This window comes from Penaeus japonicus, unplaced genomic scaffold, assembly GCF_977035675.1.
Source record: "Penaeus japonicus unplaced genomic scaffold, GWHDUDI00000001_assembly GWHDUDI00000021, whole genome shotgun sequence".
Classification (NCBI taxonomy): Eukaryota; Metazoa; Arthropoda; class Malacostraca; order Decapoda; family Penaeidae; genus Penaeus; species Penaeus japonicus.
This window is the reverse complement of record NW_028234423.1, coordinates 9,305,689-9,315,688: the sequence shown is the minus strand read 5'-3', so window position 1 is coordinate 9,315,688 and position 10,000 is coordinate 9,305,689. Positions and strand designations below refer to the sequence as shown.

General features: G+C 39.4%; 1 protein-coding gene across 8 annotated transcripts in view; it reads right to left on the bottom strand.

Moving 5' to 3' along the window:
• Positions 1-10,000, bottom strand: part of LOC122249040 (ATP-binding cassette sub-family G member 8) — a 134,665-nt gene that overhangs the window by 35,725 nt on the left and 88,940 nt on the right. For 4 of the 8 annotated variants that reach the window (XM_086548651.1, XM_086548652.1, XM_043009568.2 and 1 more), the window contains 3 exons: positions 8,955-9,237; positions 6,338-6,487; positions 3,542-3,761 (listed from right to left, as the gene is read on the bottom strand). In XM_086548651.1, coding sequence (XP_086404777.1) covers positions 3,542-3,761; positions 6,338-6,487; positions 8,955-9,237 — 653 coding nt within the window. Of the gene's footprint in view, positions 1-3,541; positions 4,143-6,337; positions 6,488-8,954; positions 9,238-10,000 lie in introns of all 8 variants that reach the window. The other 4 variants (XM_043009567.2, XM_086548649.1, XM_043009564.2 and 1 more) reach the window with 1 other exon arrangement.

The following is a 10,000-nucleotide window of genomic DNA, read 5'->3' as shown; positions in this document are numbered from 1 at the left end:
GACGGAGAATAATGAAGGAAAGAGAAGGAAAAGGAGAAAGAAGAGTGGCGGTAGGGAATAGAAAGGTGGAAGAAAGACACACGAGAAGAAGAATGAAGGAAAAGGAGAAAAGAAGAGAAGAAAGAGAAGACGAAAGAAGAGAATAGACATAACGCAGATAAAGGACGAAGGGCCAACAGAGTGTAACGACCTTGTATACCTTGCAACGCTACATGCAACATTTCTGGATGCGCTTCAGATACAGCGATGCAATCGGCGAGGCTGCAAGGGCACGGAGATACTTCACCGCAGATGTTTACGTGGTCAGCGTCACACATACAACCTACATACAGACAGGGAGAGAGGCAAGGGGGGGGAGGGGAGAGTGGGAGAAGGGAAGGGGATGGAGGAAGGGAGGGAGCGAAAGGAAGGGTGGAAGGGAGGGGAAGAGAGATAGGGAGGGAGGGATGAAGTGTGTGTGTGTGAGAGAGAGATAGAGAATGAGAGAATGCTAGAAAATACGAGAGAAACATATGAGAGAAGCGAGCAAAGAAAATAGAAAGAATAAAGCGAGAGAGAGAAAAAAATAAATAAAAGCAGGAGAGATAGCCACTCAAAACATCGACACGAGACAAAGACAAAACAATAATATCTACAAAACTAAAGAAAAAAAAAGAAAAATAAAATAAAAATAAAAAAGAAAGCCCGTTTGTTCTCCCTGTTTACTCTGAGGGGAAAGCCAGCGAAGAGACACAGTATGCAAATGCAACACCAATCCGCGGGAGGGAAAGCGACTGACATGCAAACACCGAACTCCGAGCGACTGCGCTGAGGTCGGTGTTGGTGTTAATGATGACTTTATAATGACTTCGTGTTTGTAATGACTACGTTGATGACCGCCGTGGCCTGAATGATGGATAAAAAATGAACAGTGGAAAGAGAGAGGGGGGGAAAAATTGCACTTTTCACGATGACCATAAGAATGTTACTCCTTTCTCCCCCACTCCCCACTCCCTCCCTCCCTCCCCCTCTTAACATATGCATTCGGCCTCGATGCTACAACTATGCTAGAGAAATTTTGTTGATTTATGAAAGTACGATCTTTTACAGGAGACGCAGAGAGGGAGGGAGAAATGGGAAGTTCTATGGGCTACTGGATGTCTAGTTTTCGCTCATGTATGCAAATGAGTATAGGCTTATCTAGAGAGGAATCATATGCAGAGGGATTATCATGGAGAGAGAAGAAGATATTTTCGTGTAACTTTTTTTCTGTCTGGCTCCGCCTTCTTTCATATCATCATATTTATTTTTCTTCTTTTAATCGCGTGTTTTTCTTTCACTTTGTTTCTTCCTCGTCTTCCCCCTCTTTCCCTTTCCTCCCTCTATTTCTTTCTCCTTATCCTCCCCTCATTTTTCTCTTCTTCCTCCTCCTTCCTCTTTTCTCTTTTTTTTTCCTTCTCCTTTCTCCTTCTCATTCCTGCTCCTCCCTCCCTTCTCCTCTCTCTCCTTATCCGTTCCCTCTCCTCTTCACCCTCTTCCTCCCTCTCGTCTAAAATCCTCATCTGGTAACATACATTTCCCTTTTTCTTGAAGACCTTTTTATCAAGACTTTTCTCTACGCGTTGGGATGAGGAGGGGAGAGGGGAAGGGAGGAGAAATAAATAAATAATAATAATAATAATTTTTTTCCGGTGGTGGTGATGGTGATGGTGACGATTGCCATAAAGATACTGACACGAAAATGATAATGACGAATATGATGGCGACAGCGGCGGTGATGCTGCCAATGATAATACAGACAACATATGTCGGTGATGACGAAATAGATGATAATGGCAATGATAATCTCAGTAGTGATGACACAAGACGGAGGTGAATATAAATGCGACCGCCATGAACATGGATATACTCGACTGTGCAAAATGGCGCACGCATCATCAGACTTGAGTTTCGTCATCGGCATTATCCTATTTCTCCTCTTGCTCCTTATTTTTTATTTCCCTCTCTCCCCCTCTCCTTTTTATTCCATTCCTCATTCATCTTCTCGTTTTCTCTCATCTCCATCTCTATTTCAATCTCGATTTGCATTACTCCCGCTTCCTCCTTCTTCCTCTTCTTCTTTCTTTTTCATCATCTTATTATCATTATCATTTCTTCTTCATCACTTCTTTTCCTCCTCCTAATATATCTCAATCTCAATCCCAATCTTATTCTCGATCTCCTCTCCTCCCCTCCTCCGCTTCTCCCCCTTCTTCCTCATACTCATTAGCCCCATCTTCCTCCCTCATCTTCCCCTCCTCCCTATTTCCCTCTCTTCCCATCTCTCGTGCGAACAAAGACACGGAGGTCACAGGATGCCTCCGTCAAGCATGTTGACTTCCCGTGCTTGCAAGTCCTAGAGCACATCCTACGCCCCCCCCCCCCCCCTACACACACACACCTCCTTCCCCTCCTCTCTCTTGCAACTTCAACTTCTCTTCCTCCTCCTCCTACTCTCTTGAAACAGGTTTGGGTGAGAGGTCACTCATCTTTCTCTCTTCTCTTCTCTCTCTCTCTCTCTCTCTCTCTCTCTTTCTTTCTCTTTTTTTTCTCTCTTTCTTTCTTTTTCTTTCTTCTCTCTCTCTCTCGCTCCTCTGCTGTTTTTTTTTTTTCTTAATCTACATGATCTTCATCCTCACCCTCACCCCTCTTTTCTCATTTTACCTCTTCTTTTTCATCCTCATTCTGTATTTTTCTCTTCGTTTTATTTCATCCCTTCCTCTATGCCTCCCCATCTCTTCTTTCACCGACCTTTTTTTTTTCTTTTTTCTTTTCTTTCCTCCCGCGAGACAACGCAAGAAAATGCGGTCTCCCAAGAAGGTCAAGATCAATGTCTCGCCAACACGTCTTGCAAGAAAAGCCGCTAATATTCTTTCTTCATTTTAGTTCTTCGTCTTCGTCATTGTCTTCTTCTCCGTCTCCTCCTCCTTATTATTATCGTCATTACTACCATCATTATTACTATCATCATTATTATTATCATTATTATCATTATCATTATTGTTCTTGTTCTTATTGTTTTTATTATCATGTTTCCACTTTCCCTTCTCCCTCTCCCTGTACTTTATGCTTCTACATCTACGTCCTCTCTTACTTCTGCTTCTTATCCCTCAATTTTTCTTCTCTTCTACAGGTACTCATACTTCTCCTTCTTTTCCCTCTCCATCTCTTTTTCTCCCTTTCTCTTCCCATCTCCTTCTCCTCCTCTTATCGTTCCATCTCCTTCTCCTTCTCTTCCCTCTCATTTTTTATTCTACCCTTTGCCATAGAACCAGAAATCAAAATAGAAACGAAATTCCTGACATAAAACGAAACTGCAAACAACGGGAACCAAAAAAAAGAATAAAGGGGAAACGTGACCACAAATAATTGGGAAACTATCAGAAAAAAAAAGTTATATGCGTAAAAATAAATACGATAGGAATAATCAACAAACAGACAAACAAACAATAAACAGAATGCAATAATCGAAGAAAAAGAGTGAAAAAATAAATCGAAGGTAAAAAAATATATATATACTCACCATTGGTCGCCATGACAGCCAAGACCTCGCCTCCACGCGCCTCCAAGGAAATGCCGTCGAGGAGGTGCGTCCGCCCACCACGCCCACGGGTCTCGTACACCAAGTCGCGGATCTGCAGGTGGGGTCCCTTCATCCCATCCTCGTCCGGCCAGGGGTTGTCGCGGGGGAAAAGCTTGTCGTTGAGCATGGGCGGGTCGCGGTAACCAGTGGCGTCGGGGGGCTGTTTGGGGGCATGGGCGTAGTGCGATTGAGTGTGGGCGTGCGGGATAGTGAAGCTGTGCGGGCGGTGTGGGTTGGGCAGGGTCTGGTTATAGTGGTTGTTGTTACGGGCGGGGGCGGTGAGGGTGGCAGAGGATGAGGGGGGAGGATACTGGTTGGGGTTATGGGCGTAGGAAGAGAGGTGCGACTTGTGGGCGGGCTTAGAGGTGTAGTAATGTGAGGGGGTGTGGGTGGGGGGTTGATGGTTGTGGGTGGGTAGGTGGTTGTGGGCGGGAAGGTGGTTGTGGGCGGGATAGGCACTGCTAGAGGTGTAGTTGCCATAGGGCGTAGGCTTGTGGGTGCCGTAAGAGAAAGGCTGATAGTTGCTGGAGGCGTAGGGTGCCTTGTGGGTGGGCGGCAGGCGTCGGTAGGGCGTCAGGTACGAGGAGGAGGTGGAGGTGGTGGGGGAGGGGACGGCGGGGGGGAAGGAACGGGGGGTGAAGTTCTTTAGACGAATGTATTCCATGGCTGGAGGGCGTTCTGGCTACTTTCAATTCACGTTCAAAAACAAATCAGTACTTTTATCATTAATTATTATGACAATTATGTTTCTTCTCTTTCTCTTCGGCTACTAAAACAAGTGACACATGTTCATTTTCTTGGGTATCGTTTAAAAGAAGAAATGGTCGGTTTTCCTTAGTTATTATTGTATCTCTATTTTCTTGCAGTATATAGGTTCCAAAGATACGTATTACAGGTACAAAATTAAGTGAATTGTCTCCATAATTACTTGTATCAGGACCGAAATTTGAAACACTGATTTTCCTCTAAGGTCACTGTCAACGCCAATTTTCCTTCTCCGATAATAGCACAATGTTCTTTTGAAGTCGCACTAAATCAAAATAAAATCAATCACATCTGTCTCTGTACACTTTGGCGAATCAAAAGTAATATCTATTTCCAAACGAAGATGAAATCAATCTTCAAACCATATGAAACGATAAACACTTAAGAAGCAAAGAAAATCCTCCACAGACTCGCCCGTGGAGGAAGACTCGGCAACACAACCACTCGCTAAGACAGTCACCGCGCTACTGACACGACCGAGGTACAGCCGTACAGGCGGCGTCGCAAACCGCGAGCTGAGTTACGACCTTCGCTATTATAGCCGAGAAAATATTATTGATTTTTTTTCTCTCTCTCTATTTGATTTATATTTCTGTGATTCATTTTTCGATATTTTTTTATCGATTCTTTAAAACCCCTCCAGGCTTAATGATACATGAAATCTGAGTTATTGATGACCTATAAAACTTTTTTTCGATACGCAAAGGAAAAACGAGGAAAAAAATATGTATATGGCAACGCTTGTTTACCTCTACGTACCTGTGTTAATTTCTATGTTCACACCGGGCCTCACCTTACAGAAAAATCGGTCCCGTAATGAATTTCTAGGACCGTCATCTATTATGATCTTTGAAGAGTCAATGCTTGGAGGTTATCAATTTGCGTCGTATGTGAGGATATAGAAGGATTTCTTGGGGAGTTGGTAACAATGTCGGGTGATAAGTCTGAGGTATGCATATTTTCTGGTTACTTTTGAGGTTAACTGTGTTTCCATCTTTCTTCTTTCTTTCCCTTTGTCTTCCCCTCCCTCTCTCCATCTCTGTTTCTGTCTCTCTGTCCCTGTCTGTGTTTCTTTCTCTCTCTCTCTCCCTCTCCCTCTCTCTCTCTCTCTCTCTCTCTCTCTCTCTCTCTCTCTCTCTCTCTCTCTCTCTCTCTCTCTCTCTCTCTCTCTCTCTCTCTCTCTCTCTCTCTCTTTGTATATATGTAACTATATATATAACTATATATATATGTGTGTGTGTGTTTGTGTGTGTGTGTGTGTGTGTGTGTGTGTTTATGTATCTATGTATATATGTATGTATATATACATTAATTAATTCATGAATACATGACCACATCCATGTATCTACGTATACATTGTAGGTATGAGTGTATCTCATGTGTTACGACACCAGCCAAAAATATTCCTTCCAGAAAGAGACACAATCTGCCCCCCTTCCTCCCTCTTGTATTTCCCCAGATTGATGATAGGCTCATAACACTGGACTTCCTCTGAGTAACCAAATTACTATGCTTTCCCGGGTTTATTTTCGCTCTACGAAGACAGATCGGCGGGTCGGTCTAGGATATCGTACAACGCATTCACTATAGCGTATCCAGATTTCTGCAATCGGATTTTCGCATTTTTACGTTTTATTTTTTTTTTCGCGTAAGGACAGGATATGGGAGGATTCTTTTGTAGTATTTTGAGGCGGATTAGGGATGGGGAGGGGCTATAGGATTTTATATATCTTATATGGAAAACATAAGAATACTGTCACTTCCTGTTGTTATCAGCGAAGAGAACAAACTTATTTTGATTTTTTTTTATCTTCTAGGCTTCTATCAATTCTTAGTAATATAGTATTATCAGTTCTTAGACATTTTACATCACAAAGGGATTCCAACAAAGTTATATCAAACATTAATCATAATTTCACACAATCTGAAGACCAAACCAAAAATTTTACAAAAAGAAATATTTTGCCTTACCTGGTTGAAAATGGCGCCATGATGTCTCGATCGGCGAGATTGGCGGGAAACTAGCGACATCTGTGATCCGCCGAGCTTACTAATGGGTCTAACTGCCCTTCTCTCTCTATAAAAGCCGTCGGAAGCAAGTAGATTGGCTTCACTCGAACTCTAATTGGGGAGAGAAAGAAATATGGGAAATATCAGATAAGAGAAATATCAATGATCGGAGCTGATTAGATAAAATTATAAAGTATTTGTTCGAAGAGAAGAACAAGATTGCGTTTATTTCTTTATTATCATTATCATTCTGTGACAGAATTGGGAAAAAGGGCAATAATTCACCCTATCACCTATTCCAAAAAGCTAAAAAGACTTAGATACTCTATGTAATTAATTTCAGAGCTCTTATGCCGTAAAACTGAAAAAAAAACTAAACGAGGAAAACAAAACCAAAAAATCAAAATAAATAGTGTATATATAAAACAAACGAAAACGAATAGCAGAAAACGAACGTTACTGAATTATGTTTTTTAAAAATAAAAGAATTTAGGAAAATGGCGGACATATTGCGGTCGCTTAGACTATGATGTTGGACTATGCTGTTTGATATGTGGTTTTTGGCTTGTTACTTTGCCGAACAGGTGATCTTGCACTGAGACAGATGGAGAGGGAAAGGAAGAGCGAGAGTTTGATTGTGAGAGAAAGTGAGAGAGGGAGTGGGATACAGAGAGGGAGATGGGAATGGATTAAGCTAAAATAGAAGGGCTGGGAGGAAGAGAGTAGAGAATGACGGAGAGAGAGTGAGAGAGAGAGAGAGAGAAACAGAATGAGAGAAAAAAAATCCAGAAAGAGAGAGAGAAAGAAGGCTATGATAATGGTTCTAGATAGTCGTTAATGAAAGATAAACATTTAAATACAGAGACAGATATAGAGGAGGGTAAGGAGGAAAGATAGAGAGAGAAAGAATATGAATGTGTGTGTGTGTGTGTGTGCATATAAATTGTGTGTGTGTGTGTATATATATATATATATATATATATATATATATATATATATATATATATATATGTATATATATATATATATATATATATATATATGTATATATATATATATATATACATATATATATATTTATATATATACACATATGTGTGTGTATGCACACACACACACACACACACACACACACACACACACACACACACACACACACACACATATATATATATATATATATATATATATATATATATATATATATATATATACATATATATATGAGAAGATGGTAGAATGCAGTAACGCATTTTTAATATATACAGGGAGGTAAAAAAATTGTATAAATATATATATATATATATATATATATATATATATATATATATATATATATATATATATATATATATATTCTTATACATATACATATATATATATATATATATATATATATATATATATATATATCACATGAATTTCGCACCAACATAATCATTAAGACTACAATATATATAAATAAAAGTATTTTTGATATTTATCCATCCGCCAAATGACAAAGAAAACGGTACTCATGAAAAGCCGCCAAGGTACAAACCCGCGTCTTCTCCCATTCAAAAACCGCTACAACCGAAAAAAAAAATCAATTACACGCCACTGACGCGATAAATCACACACTAAACATGAGAATGAATAGATTCAGCCATGCCATTACCTACAAATAAGCGATCAGTTTCAGGAAGAGATGAGACGCACATGCTCTCTCGCCTTCCTTATTTCCGGCTCACGCAAGAGAGGCAATTGTTCCCATGTTTAGGGAATTGCGTTGCGGGGGAAAAAATGTAATCTCGGTGGGAGAAAGATGTACTTTTCACGCGTTCACACAGAGTACAACATCTGAGGGGGATTCACAACCGGAAGTCATCGAATTGGAATTTTTATATATTGGAAATATATTTTGCGTTTCCATACCGAATTATCTGAAGGGGTTTTCTTCTCTTCATTTTGTTTCTTTGTTCTTGATACTGAGTCTGTCGTAAATATCATGATGTTTCTTGGAAATTGAGAAGAAGAAAAATACAGAAATGTGTGTCTATAAACCTTGTTTATTTGACCAATCTTCTGCGGATTCAAACTGCAATTTAATCAACCGGCAACGTTATTTGACCGGCAACTTTTGATGCAAAACACGCGGACGCCATTGAGGTAGAATAGTAAAAAGGAATAGAAAATCATTAAAGAAGAAAAAAGCTTTTAGGTATTTGGAGAAACTATTTAACAAACTATTAAACAAGCAAAATTATATATAACGGATGCATAGTAAAGAACAAAAAGATGATCATAATAATAATAATGATAATGATAATAATAATAAAGTTTTAAGGAAAAATATTGTGAATAATGTTATGCTTAATTATAATGATAACAATAATGATGATAATATTTATCATCATTACTATCAATATGATAACAATATTAATGATAATGATAATAATAATGAAAACATTAGTAACTAGACCACCAACTATTGTGGTCACTATCATACCAACACCACCACCATTACCCTACTTCTTTACAACATAACTGACTATATCACAACAAACAAACAAACTAACAACACCGCCCAGCCCCTCACCTTGACCCTGGTCTCTCTCGTAGACGGCGGAGTGTGCCAGTCCCGGGCCGCCAGTAAATCCGGATTACTCTTACTCCTCGTGTACCTATCTCCTCTTCCAAGGGGCGAACCATCTCCCCCTCCTCCTCCTCCTCCTCGACCTCCTCCTCCTCCTCCTCCATCGTCACTCGAGTCGTAGCCGCTACTTCCGTCTCGGCCTCGAGCGGTAGGGGGAAAGACGCGAGGGAGTCCGAACTTGAGGTATGTGAACATGTTGGAGCCGAGTTCGCTCTTCGGACCGTATCTGAACGAGGGAGGGAGAGGTGGGGTTAGGATTGAGTGTTTTGATAGAGTGGTAGTCTTTGAAATTAAGTAATAGAAGTGATGATGATAGAAACATTTATATATTTATCAATTTATTACGTGATAATACCCCTAATGATAAATGATTAATGAATAAGGGGTAATGATAGTAATTTTGAAATCCTTATCAACTAATTACATTACGATGATAGTAGCAATGGTGTTCATTATAAAATTATGAAATTAATGATAACGACAAAATTGGATGAATGATAAAATATAAAATATATCTATTAATATTATAGTTATTATTATCAATATCACTATTATCTATTACATTTGTCATTAAGTTTATTAATACCATTATTAACATCATTTTCGTTGTTTATATCATCATTATTATTATCGTTATCACTAATGTTTCTTGAAATCATTGCAATCACTAACACTCTTCGTGCAACAGTAACACTGTTACGGTAACAGTAAGGATGGCATTGAACTCTATGTGATCAATACGAAATAAATAAAACAAAAATGATAAAACAATGAATAAAAAAAGAGAAATTAGAATTTCTGAAATACAAATGTTTACCAATAAGTCAATAAAAAAAAAGACGATCGCCTTCCGCCTTTCATCCCCAAACAAAATGGCGGCGAGTTGATATATCCCATACTTCGCGTTTCGTTACTTCAGACTTATCGTTACTTATCTGAAGACAGCGATTCGGAAAGGGAAATGACCAAGAATAATAATAAATGACATG